The 13,220-nt window shown below is 41.7% G+C and overlaps 1 protein-coding gene across 9 annotated transcripts in view; it reads left to right on the top strand.

Moving 5' to 3' along the window:
- The first annotated feature begins 318 nt into the window (after positions 1-318).
- The window catches only part of ZNF644 (zinc finger protein 644), a 113,777-nt gene continuing 100,875 nt past the window's right edge, over positions 319-13,220 (top strand). For 5 of the 9 annotated variants that reach the window (XM_078156565.1, XM_078156569.1, XM_078156567.1 and 2 more), the window contains exon 1: positions 441-787. In XM_078156565.1, coding sequence (XP_078012691.1) covers positions 633-787 — 155 coding nt within the window. In that variant the 5' untranslated portion in view covers positions 441-632. The other 4 variants (XM_020975428.2, XM_078156566.1, XM_078156572.1 and 1 more) reach the window with 4 other exon arrangements.

Genomic DNA, 13,220 nt, shown 5'->3' with positions numbered 1-13,220 from the left:
GCTTGGGCTCCCGGCTGGGCTTCGCCTTTGGCAGCCAAGGAACTTTGGGCCTCGTGCCGGGCCGTGGTTGGCGGGGCAGCCCTCCTAACGGAAGGTGGCTCCGCTCCACCTCGGTCCTCAACAGGCCACCGAGGGCAGCCGGGGGTGGGCAGCCAGAGGTGAGCAGCCCGGGCGGCAGCTCGTCTAGCACGAGGCGGCGGCCGAGGAGTTCGCGCTCGGCAGAGGGGCCGGCCGGCAGGGCTGAAGCGGGAAAGCGGCGCGCCTGCGCGCTAGCGCTCCCGGGGCCAGAGGCGCACATCGGTGCGCTCGCGGAGGGAGGTCCCCCCCCCACTCCCCGAGCCGAGGAGCGGCGCGGCGCGTACAGGGCGGCGTGTGACGCGGGGACGCTGCGCGCTCGCAACGTCGCCTCGGTTTGACGCACACGGCACCAAACTGTGAGTTTTTTTGGGGGGGGATTTGGTCGGATTCGCCGGCCCTCGAGCGGGTTTCGGGCCCTGGGGCTGAGGCGGCGGCGGGCCTGAGGGGGGCGGAAGGACTCGGGCGGGGCCGTCCCCGGAGCCGGGGCCCCGACCGCGGCGCCCCAGGCTGGGTCCCTTCCATCCCAAAGGACGCGTTTTGCCGCACAGGCTAAGATGGCGGCGGCGGCGGCCGAGGAGGCGGAGCTGGTGCGGCACAAGGAGCCCGGGGCCGGGGTTCGGGGCCGGGGTCGCGGCGGCGGTGGCAGCGGAGGAGGCGGAGGCCGCGGGCGCGGGCGCGGGCGCGGGCGCGGGGGGCGGCGGAGCCTGAGGTGAGCCCGGGGCCGCGGCGGCGGCGGCGGCGGTGGCGGCGGCGGGGCGGGGTCGGGCGGGGCGGGCCGCGGTAGCGTTGGGGGCTCGGCGGCGTTCGCTGCGAACGAACCCGCGGACGGACTCACACAAAGGGACCGGGCCGGACCTGGGAGGGGGTGTTTGGTTACATGAAGCGGCACAGCCAGTGAGCGGCGCGGAAGGGCAGGAAGGGGCCGAGGCCCGGCGGGCGCCATTGCCGAGCGCCGAGTAACGGGGCGGCGGCGGCCCCCTCCCGGGCCCGCTCCCCCTTCCCTGCCGAACCCGGGGGGCTCCTCGGGCCGGCGCCCGGCCTCTGCGCCTGGGGCACCCGAGGGAGCCGCGGGGCCCTTCCCCCCAAGCTCTCTGTCGTCGGAAGCCCCCGAGCGGAGCCGGAGCGTCGCGGGGCTTTCGAGGCTCCGCCGGACGCGGATTCCTGTAACTTTGATGGGAAAGTTTGCTCCGCGCCCCGGGGGGGAGTTTTGGAAACTTCTCCCGGAGGGGACGCCCCTTCGTGGGGGGTCACGGAGAGGGGGCCGGCTGATGCTCGCCTGGATGCCGCTGAGTGAGCGCGTCGCGCGCGGGGACCAGCCCCGGGGCAGCGGCGGCAGCGCCCGGATCCGACTGGGCCGGGGCGGTCGGGAGCGGGGAAGCAGCGGGTCCGTCCTGCCCCAGAGTAGTTAGGGAAAGGCGGGGGCAAGACGGAGCTCTCCACCGCCGGGGTGCTCCTCGGGAGGGCCGCAGCGCGGCGACGAGCTGGCCGGAGGCCGACCGCATTTTGTGTCGGAGAGTTGGTAAAAAGGATTTCTTGGTTACTGGCAAGAGTCCCTCCCCGTTGCTTTTACGAGGTATGTTTTCTAGTTGTTAGACGAGGTTTAAATTTAAAGGGTCCGGCAGTAGTACCTTACACCCGACTGTTTCCTAATGTCATCTAAAACATAGTAAACATGCATATAGAGAAGCCACTAATAGATTTGTATAATCATGGCAAAGTTCTCCACTTGATAGAGAAGACTTATGGTGAAGAAGGAAAAGATAAAACAACAACCCTTACTTTAAAGATTGTTAAGTGGAAAATGTTAAAATTGCCCCAGTATCTCTCCTTCCATTCTGATAAATTTTATTATCTTATTCTTCTCTCCCTTTCCCCACCCCCAGCCTAGAAATTTTGTCGAGATTACTGAGTAGGAGATACTTTGGCATTCAGTCACCAAAAAGGAATCGAAGAAGTAAAGGCTTTTAAAACTAGATAATTGTAGTCTCACCTCCACATTTTAAAGGTGAGAAAACTAATAACCAAAGGGTTTACTGGTGGCCAAGGCCACAGAACTAGGTAGTGGTAGAGAGGGTATCTCCCAGAGGTGTCATGCTTACCGGCTGCCTTTCCTTGCCACTAAAACACACCAGCATTAAAACCTAATGGGGAAATGTGTAACAATATGAATATGCAGTACAACTTAGATAATGTTAATTTCTGGGGATCTGTTTCTGTTTTGAGCCTGATACCACTGGATTCTAGAGAACTTGTGTCTTATCTTGCTTGTCAATTACTCTTTCTGTTGATTCCATGTTTCTCTGATTCAAAAATAAAATTTCCACTTGTAGTAAAACTATTTCTAGGGAGACAATTACAGGAAATGATTCTTGGCATGTAAACTAATGAAAATGTGGCCTTAGAGAAAATTGAAACCTTTTAAGTTTGGTTTTGTATAATTACTTTTTAAAAGCTTTTAAAGCAGAAGCAAATTCAAATGCTGTTTTGCGTGTAATATAGACAGTTATGGAAGGTTTTCATATGTAATCCTGACTTCTCAAAATGTTCGACTAAGCTGTCATATATAAAATCCCTTTTGTTGGTTATAGAGTGGAGGAGCCACAGTGTAGAGGCATTCACACCTGATTTAGTAAAAAAATCTGGATTCAGGTCACTGACACTGCAGTTTATACTCCCAAGCTCTAGATGGAGATCCCAGTGTCTTCAGTTTTTACTTGCTTGTGCTTAAAACTTCCATAAGTCTTATTCTTCTTGTTGTGTGAAGATGAACTTTGGTCCTCTTAGGGATTCATCTTATAACAGCTGATTTGCTCTTAGAGCCTTGAGGGTTTTCAAAGCTCAGAATTCCACAGAAGCATCCTGGAAGAGTGTATGTTATCTGAAGAACAGCCGATTTAAGTTTAAAGTTGCTTGTCACCAGGTTAGCTGCAGAGTAATAACATTAGTTGGAGGTAGCCTAAAAACCAAATCAGTTATGGAACCTGGAAAGAAAGTGTGAAGGTGCATGAAAAAAGCAGTAGTGTTTTTCACCAGTACTCTCGATTGTTCTGTCTAGGTCCTTGGGTGCAGCCTTTTGACTTAGTCCAAGTTTTGCAGAACAAATGCTTTTATTAAGGGGATTTGTTCTGTGAAGTTTGGATTCAGTCAGAGGGCCGCACTGGAAGACCTAGAGGGCCATTTGTGGCCTCGAGGCCGAAGGTTCCCCACCCCCGGTAACCAAACTGGCCTTACCGTTGTTCATACGACACACTCCACCTCTGTGCCTTTGCATTGGCTGTGACCCCCATTCCTGTAACTCATTTCCTTCTTAAGGCCTCCTCTTAGAATCCATAGTTTCCCTCAAGCCCTTTTTAAGGTCACCTACTCGAAGCCTTTTATTGTTTCCTTTCAGTTGCTAGTGACTCAAATCACCTGTATATACTGATCATGTACTTATTGCCTCATCCTACAAGACTGGGACTGGTTGACTTTTGTCTTTGTATCCCAGTGGCTACCTAACACCTGCCCTGGCATATAGTAGATGTTTAATAAATACTGATTAATATAATAGCTGTTGGAAAATTAGATGTTAACAGTCATTTTCTGTGACACAGAGAATTCCATTCTTTTTTTTTTTGAGCCGCATTGAGTAAAAGCAGTTAAACTTATATTGCACAAATTCTTTAGTTAGGATGATCTTTTGATTTATTTCACTTTTCTCAAGTTTCTATGCCCATAATCTCATCAGGTGATTTTAATTATCTTAGTTTTATAGTTAGAGCAGATACACACCTATACATATATACATATGTATGCATATATATTTTCAAGCTTTAAAAATTGGCAGATTCCATTTAGTTAATTGTGTCTATGAGCAATAAATGTAATAAAGCATTTATTAAGCACTTGCTACGTGCAGAGCACTGAATATAAACGAAGAACATTCTCAACCTGGAACTTCCTTCAGTCGGGGAATGCCTAGGCCTGACACCCCCAGTCTGTCAGGGGGATGTTCCAGAGTAAGGAGGGCCCAGGCACTGAAGGAAGGTCCAGGTGGAGACTGTCTGAGGCACAGCCTAGATCTCTGAACCAGATTAAAATGTCTTTGGGGAACTGTTTAACAAAATAAATAAAAATATAATACAATATAATGTTATTTGTGATTTTCTAAGTTACTATTCAAGCACAGGATCCATTTCTATTTGAGTTTGAGACTAAGGGTGTAAATGAACTGGGGAAAGTCCGAAGCAGAGCCTGGAGGGGATGGATATTCCAGTGAGGAAGCACTTTTGTTTTTATGGTTGAGGAAACCAGTGCCTCAGCTAGTTAAGTGCCTAAAGTCATGCTAATAGTAAAGTCAGTCTTTCAATAAATAAGTATTAAGCACCTGCTCTGTGCCAGGCACCATGCTAAGCACTAGGCGTACAAAGAAAAGCAAGAGCCTCTGCCCTGGAGCTCACAGTTTAATGGAGGAAGATGACGTGTTAATAACTGTACAAACATACTATAGACTGGATAAATGGGAGCTAATCGATAGAGGAAAGTCACTAGTATTAAGAGGAATGGGGAAAAGCTTCTCATAGAAGATGGGATTTTAGTTGAGACTTAAGACAAGCCAGGAGTAGGTAAAGGCATGGAGGAAAGCCAGTGAAAATGCCTGAAATCTGGAGATAAAGTGGCTTGTGTAAAGAACAACAAGGAGGCCAGTGTCACTGGCTCTGCATTATATATGGGGAGTGAAATAGGTGAGGGGAGTAAGGTGCATGAAGATTGGAAAGGTAGGAGGGGGCCAGGTTGTGAAGGATTTTGAATGCCAAACAGCAAGTTTAGTATTTGAGGTGATAGGGAGACACTGGAGTTGATTGAATAAGAGAGGGTGTGTGTGTGTGTGTGTGTGTGTGTGTGTGTGTGTGTGTGTGTGTGTGTGTGTGTGATGGAGAGACAAGAGATATAGTTATTTGCTTTTTTGGAAACTTATTTTGTTAGCTGAGTGGAAGATGGACTGAAGTAAGGAGAGACTTGAGGCAGGGAGACTAACCAGCCGGCTAATACGATAGTAATAGTCCAGATATGAGGTAAGGAGGTCCTGTACTGTGGTGGCACTGCCAGAGGAGAGAAAGGAGTGCAACTAAACAACGAAAATCAGAGTTGAAACCCAGCTTCTCTGACTTCAAATCTAGGACTTTTTCATTATATTGGGTTCCTATTTGTAACGTCAGTTCACTCTGCTGGCTAGTTGAAACAATAACCTGGTTTTTTTTTTTGTTGTGGTGGTTGTTTTAAACTTCAGGAACTGAGTCATGAGATCTAGAGCTAGTAGGACACATGGCTCTTTATGTGTAATGGAGCCCTAAGAAAAGGGGTTGTCCTGGGAGGTGGTGATGTCTCACTTCTCTTTGTTCCCTGGGGTTGTTGGGTAAGTTGGCTGTTTAACTTATCAAGCGTCAGATCTGCCAGTTGTACATTTACTATTTGAAATTGCTTGTTCGAATCAGAATGTCTTAAGTGATTGTGGAAAGGTTCTGATTTTGTTCTTTTAAAAGGAGAGTACTACCTTTGGAATTTAAAGAGTCTAGGAAAAAAGAAACCAAAAAAAAAAAGAAAAGAAAAAAGAAAGATGGGGCAGCTAGATGGTGCAGTGGATAAAGCACTGGCCCTGGAGTTAGGAGGACTTGAGTTCAAATGTGGTCTCAGACACATGATACTCACTAGCTGTGTGACCCTGGGCAAGTCACTTAACCCTGACTGGCTCGCAAAACAAAAAGAAAAAAAGAAAAAACAGAATGGGTGCAGTAGCATTATAGTGAGGATAGGGAGGAAAAGTGAGAAGGAAGGTTTTTTTTTTTGAGGGAGGGGTAGGTAGGGAGGCAGTGAGAATGAATATTGTGTAGATATTGATATTGAATAAGTATGTATAGATACATATAACTATACATATGTATCACTTTGCAAATTTTAAAGAACAGTATATAGGTTTAGCCATTAGGAAGGCAAAAGGAGTTTCTTAGGTGGTTGCTCTGCATTTATTTCTCTCCTCTCTCAGCATTCTAATCGTTATTACACCATTGTTATTGTTTTATTGTATTATCCTCTAACCAATCCCCTCCCCCTCCATATTTGGAAGCATATGGAACTGTGGGATCATCTGGAAATTGACTTGTATTTTGCATATATATTATATATATATATATATATATATATATATATATATAAAATGATTTGTAATTTTATTTTTCTTGAACCTTAATCATATTAAAAGGCACAAATGCATCTTGATCAAGAGCTTACTTTATTTTGTGGCAAGATTGAAATTGGTTAGGAACACATTTAAATCCTCTGGAAATGTAATGAAGCCTGGTCAGCATGTGTATCGTTCTTTAAGAAGACTAAAATAATAACTTTTTTGAAATGAATTTTTAAAAAATTCAAATGCCTCAATGTCTACTTCAGTTTGGCCATTTTATGAAAGGTTAAAATTCTAATCTTGTCCTCCATGGTGGCTTTTCTGTCTAATATAGATTTTTCTTATTTCATCATCATTCAAAATTTTTGATTTAGGTTTTTTGAAGAAAATAGGGGTGGCACATCCTTGTTCACAGATCCTGTGTATATTTTGCATATATATGTAATTTGTGTAATCTATTCCATATTTTCTCAGCTCTTAATATTTGTTATGTGAAATAGGTTGAAATGAACATCACTGATTCCCTATATTCTATTGAGGTCATAAGGGGATCCTGAATATATACTTCCAGATGTTCATCTCACTGATGTATTGGTGTCCCTTCCAGTGGTGGAGATCTAATGCCATTAATACATTCACATCTCAGTTGTTGTTTGTATTCTTCTGTAAATTACAAATAAAACTTCTACCCAGCAGGTAGTATGAGCCAAATAGATGATTTTCCTCAAATGACACTTCCCTGATTTGGACATGTTTTTCTGTGTGTGTATACTTGACGTACAGACTATGCATTATCTTTACGTCTACCTTTTTATAAAGGGGGAAAGAAAGCCACATGGAACTCACAAAAAACAACCTCTCAAGCTTTTAGACAAAACTATAAAAAGCTGCCAATGAGAATTTAATTAAGTCTGAAGATTAATTTTTAAAATGGATAGTTCTTAGGTATGTGCTGTTCCAGTTCTCAATATATTTGTTTAAGATGTCATCTTCTTTCTTTTTTTTAATGCATTGTTTATTCATAGGGTTATAGAAGAACCTTTGTCTTGATTGTTGAACTGGTGCAAGGCCACTGGCTGAAATGAAGGTTGTTTCGCTTTACTGTTACAGAAAGGGAAGAAAAAAGCTAAATCATCTGATATTCTCTGACTTGAGGCTTTCCAGTGTCATCTATTCAAAGGGTAAAATATAACTAAAATTGAATAGCACTGAAATTTTGAAAATTTGCTCATTTGGAAAAATAAAAACACTTCCGGTATTTTTATACTTTGATATATCATGAACTTTGTTTAATCTCTTATCTATCTAGTTCACAGAATCTCAGTTGGAAGAGACCTCAGAGGCCATCTAGTTTAACTTGTTCCTGAGCAAGAATTCCCTCTAACACATACTAAACAGATGGCCTTTGATGCAAGACCTCTAGTGAAAAGGTGCCCACTGCCTCCTGAAATAGCCCTTTCCGCTTTAGGATAGTTCTGAAGGTTAAGGAACTCTCCTTACACTAAGACTAACTCTCCTGAAATTGAAGAGTTATTTTAAATTCTGCTTTTTGGGGCTGAGAAGAATAAATCTAATCCTTTTTCCTCCTATCTTGAAAATACTTGAATATACCCATCATCTGTTGTCTTCTTCCCCACTCTCTAAAATCTTCTCTTTTGCAGACAAAAAAAAATATCTACACTTTCTCCAGGTGTCATCCCTTTACCATTTTGGTAATGGTCCTCTGCACATTCTTCTGCTTACAAATGTAGTTCCTAAAATGTGATGCCCAGAGCTACACATAATATTTGAGATGTTGTCTGATGAGGGTAAATTACAGTGGGATTGTCACTTTTCTAGTCCTCAAAACTATGCTTCTCAGTGCCGTCTAAGATTAAATTAACTTCTTTGGTTATCTACCATTTTATACTTTTTTTTTGTAATATAAAAACCATGGATCTATTATGTACATGCAGCTTGCATAAAAAAAAAACACCCTATAATTTCCTATTATGACTTAATAATTATAACACAGTTTTAAGGCTGTCCTATTTTTGTTTCCCTCTAAAAATTTTTGTTTTCTTTGTATATTAAACGGGTCTTTGGCATTCCTCTCTACCCCACCACTCCAACAAAAACCAAGACACTTACCTTGGAACAAAGCATAGCCAAATAAAACAGTTCATACATTGGCCGTGTCTGAAGATGCCTGTATGGCTTATTCTGTACTTCTGGTGCTTCGCCTCTCTCCTAAGAGGTATGCAGTCAGTAATTTCTTGGTAAGAGTTATTTCGAAATTTTTTCTTTACAGTGTTGAAGTCATTGGTTGTATAGTTCTTCTGGTTCAGCTTCGGTCTGCATCTGTTCACATGAATCTTCCTATATTTTTCTGAAACTGTACGTTTTGTCATACCATAATTTGTTTATCCTTCTCACATTTGATGGGGCAGCTTCTTGGTTTACGTTTCTTTGATATGACAAAAAGTTGCTATGCATATATTTTGTTCTTTCCTTCTTTGATCTTTTTGGAGTTTGGGCCTGGTTAATGGTATCTTTGGGTCAGAGTTTGGGCATAATTTAATCACTTTTGCTGTGTAGTTTCAAATTCCTTTTCATAATGGGCAGAAGCATTTTATTACTCCACCAACAGTGCCTTCCTCCCACCTACCCTTCAAGGATTTAATTTCCCTTTTTGTCATCTTTAATCAGATAAATGTGAGGAAGAGCCTCAGTTGTTTTGATTTGAATTTCTCTTTTAATGATGTGGAACACTTTTTCATATGGTTGTTCTTAGCTTGTATTTTTTTTCCCTTTACAATCTTCTATTCATATCTTTTGATCACTTATCTTTTGGAGAATTGATTCACTCCATATTTTGAATATCAGGCTTTTATGGAGGAAGCTTGGTGCAATGATATTCCTCCCCCCCTTAACTGTTTACCTTCTAATTTTAAGAACATTGATTTTGTGCAAAAGCTTTTCAGTTTTATGTAACTGAAGTTGTCCTGTTTTACTTCCTCTTTTTCTCTTGCTTGGTCAATAATTTTGCCCCATCCATAGTTGTTAAAGATATTGGCTTTCCTGCTCCTGATTTGTTTATGGTGTGACCTTTTATTTCTGAGTTTTGTATCCATTTGGAGTTTATTGTGGTATGTGGTTGGTCTAAAACCTAATTCTAGTTTCCTAGCATTTTTGTTGAGTGAATCCTTATGCCAGTGATTGGGCTCTTTGCTACTATGTTCCTTTGCTTCTGTATTTTGCCTGCCTTATCTGTTCCACTGATCTTTTTTTATTTAAAAAAAAAATTCAGTACCAGTTTTGATGATTACTATCCTGAGATCTTGTCCTGCTAGGCCCTCTTACTTCCCACACTTTTTCATTATTTCCCTTGAGATTCTTGACCCTTTGTTTGAGCTGAATTTTGATATATTTTTTCTAGCTGTATAAAGTAACCCTTTGGTATTTTGATATGGCGCTGAATAATTAAACCAATGTATCACACTGTTGACTCATAGTTATTACAAATGTGGTAATAGTGGCTATCAAATAATAGAAATTTAATTAAATTCTTAGATTTTAGAAGAAGAAAATCATACTACTAGTAAAAACCTATTTTTATCCTGGATTATGTCATTCAGTAAATATTTATTGAGAATCATCTAACTATGTGGTGCTTTCCTAGAGCTCAGAATCTCTTTTTTTTTTTTGGCTAGGCAGTGGGGTTAAGTGACTTGCCCAAGGTCACACAGCTAGTTAAGTGTTATGTGTCTGAGGCTGGATTTGAACTCAGGTCCTCCTGAATTCAGGGCTGGTGCTCTATCCACTGCGCCACGTAGCTGCCCTATAGAGCTCAGAATCTTGAGAGATAAGACATGCACCTGAGAAAACTAACTAGGCAGTATAGTCCTACAAACGAGAGGGGAGTAGGAAAGGCTTCATGGAGGAAATGGAATTTTAACTGATCTTTGGAGGATGGATAGGATTTGGATAGGGCCAGAGGAGATGGCTGTACCCAGGAAATGCTGGGATGGAGAGTGACATCCAGAGATAAAGGTGGGAGGATAGGTAGGGGTGGAAAGGTAAAAAGGAAGACTGTGGAGGAATTTGAATGCTAGGCTAAGGAAATTGGTCTTACATGCTAGGCAGTAAGAAGTTATGGAGGATTTTTGAACAAGGAAATGCAGCAATTCAAGTGGTATCGTAGAAAGATTGATCTAGTAGCAGTTTGTAGGATGGATTACATTAGAGGAGAGGCTGGGGCATAAAAACTATTTGGAACAGAAGTATCAGATACAAAGCCCTCATTGCTCCAGCCCCTCAGCATTCCTGAATGCAGCCAGAACCAGGTTAAAACATAATTGGGAAATATTTAACAAAATAAAAATACAGTAAAGCATAGATAATGTTAATATGTGATTTTCTCAGTCAGTATGCGCGCATTGGGATCTTTATGTGTACAGTTTAGTCACCCCTTTTCTGTTTGAGTTTGATGTCTCAGATTTAGAAGGTTATTATTATATTATCTCAGATCTGGGTGAAAAAGTGGAGGTAAAAAGAACGGAGAGAAAGAGATGGATGCAGCTTTTTGAAAAAATAGGCCAGATTTGGTGACTAATTGGAGAGCAAGAGGAGGACGAATTGGAGCTTGTGTTGGGTGTTCTTTGAGATATGGAGGTCAAGAGGGCAAGCTAAAGGTCAGAAAGATAAATTCATTTAATGAATATTTATTAAATGTTGCTTGCATACAATGTATGGTATTAAAATTTTTAACTTAGGTTTACAGAGCACTTTTATGATCTACAAAATGGCATCCTTAGAACAACCCTGTGAGGTGTATGTAGCTAGTGTAAATAATGCTCCTATTTAACAGATGGAGGAACTGAAACTATGATTTATCTATAGTCATAAACTAGTAAATTTCAGTCAGGGTTTGAACCCAAGTCTGCTGACTCCATGTCTACTACTCTTTTCTTTCCTATTTTATTATCCACACGGATTCTTCGATATATTTAAGGTAATGACAAGATGGACAAGATCCATCAGGGAATTAAAAATGTGTGACTTGAGCTTGGCAGAGAAGTCAGACTGGTAGATGGAGTTGGAAGGCATCTGAATAGAGGTGATAATGAAACTGTTGAAGTAGATGAAGTTTTTTGGGGGAATAGAATGACACTAAATCTTGACACACCAAAATTTGAGTACTTACCATGTGCCAGTCACTAGTAGGTGCTGGGGATACAAATAGAAGCAAGAAAGATGCTCCTTCCCCTCAAAGAACTTAAATTCTAATGGAATTTCTAATGGAGGAAGACAAAACATAAAGGGCAGTTAGAAAGTGAGGGAGATCCCTCTGGGCAGGGTGGACAGGGAAATTGAGACTTGGTCCCAGATTTGATTGGTGAGATACTCTTCAACCATTCAGATTGTAATCCCTCCTCGTAATCTTCCGTTTGTTACTGGGGTCAAATAAATTCAACACATGATTACCCTTCTGAAAATTAGCCCTTCTGACTCAGGGTGGTTGTCCTCCACTGGATCTATATTCAAAGTCTTTCCCGGTTGGTGTAGAAATTTCTTATAGTTTATGATTTACTGGCCTAACATTTAGAAGCTTAGGATCTCTGCCAAAACAGTGACACACCAGAGTATGACTTTGGTGATGAGTTTATAGAGTAACTAGTAATATTTTATTTAACCATAATACCTTGTTGGATAAGGAACTTAATAAATGCTAGCTGACATCCTGGTTATTATATCATGTAGGAATTTTGTTAATTGACTTAATATAAAAACTTACCCAGTATATGTATATCTAAAGGGAGCATGTGAGAGGAAACTGCCTCTCAACTGTGAGAGTAAATAAGCTTGCTTTCTTCTTTGCTTCTTCTGTTGAGATCGTGTGGTGAGGTGGTGAAATTAGAAATACTTGATGGTTGATGGGACGAGAGCCTTGTGTTATCTGCTCATTAAATCTAGAGCTACCTATCCTTTGAAAAAGCTTATTTCTGAGGAATCTTTTATCAATATATCCTTTTGGGGGGGTACCTGTTATATGTTTAATTAATTGTTATCAAAATATATTTGTATTTTCTTTCTAAATTGTCAGCCTCCATGGCATATTTATTCTCAGTTTAGTAGAGAGAGGAGGTGCTTGGGTCTCTTAGTGTTTTGTCCTTGTTTGGCATTGCTGTATGAATGTGGTACAAATCAGATGAAGTGATATGGTAGCTCAGCCTTTCTGTTTTTCTGGATTGCTGCTTATGCCCAACCCCACAGGAATTGTACTTACTAGTTTTCAGTGATAGTAACCTGTGAGAAGTTAACTTGATGCAGATTACTAGGTTACTTTCATTTAGAATTCAGAGTGAATTGCTTGCAGAAATGATAAGAATTGTCTGACTCTTGTACAGTATTCTCTGGGCAGACAGCCAGGAAGTAGCTAGAGAAGGTCTTGAATTGCCTCCTTATATAGCTGCCTTTGGGAGCTTTTGTAGTAGCTTCTAGGCACTGTTCATGTCATCCATACTCTTTTTTAAAGTATTTCAGTGCTATACAGTGTGGCATTTGATTCTGAATGTGGTTGTATGAGTAGATAGTTTTGGGGTGCTTCACTGCAGAGGTAAGTAACCTTGTTTTTAGCCAATGAGATTTTGGCATTTGTTTAGTGAAAGATAAAAATGTTACATTAGGAGATGTTTTATAAAGTTTAAAATTAATAAGATGTATGATATAGACTCTAGAATTCAGCATTTGAAAAGCCTGTCCTAATATATCAAAGCCTGTCCTTAATATATCAAAAGTTTGAATGTTGAAATAGAATTGTTGAGTGATTAGACATGGATTTTTTTTCAAATGATATTGGTGGTAGTTAAAGTATTTACTAATGAAGGCTGTGAAATAATTTAATAATATTAAATCTGTGAAAGAATAGGCTTTGAACTCTCTTCTAAAAAGTATGTATGTTTTGTAAGCCTTTCTGAAGCTAGGAAATCAGAACTGT

The sequence above is a fragment of the Phascolarctos cinereus genome, unplaced genomic scaffold (genome assembly GCF_003287225.1).
Source record: "Phascolarctos cinereus isolate Bilbo 61053 unplaced genomic scaffold, phaCin_HiC Scaffold_5;HRSCAF=322, whole genome shotgun sequence".
Taxonomy (NCBI): domain Eukaryota; kingdom Metazoa; phylum Chordata; class Mammalia; order Diprotodontia; family Phascolarctidae; genus Phascolarctos; species Phascolarctos cinereus.
The sequence above is the reverse complement of the archived record's forward strand: the minus strand, read 5'-3'. Positions and strand labels throughout refer to the sequence as shown.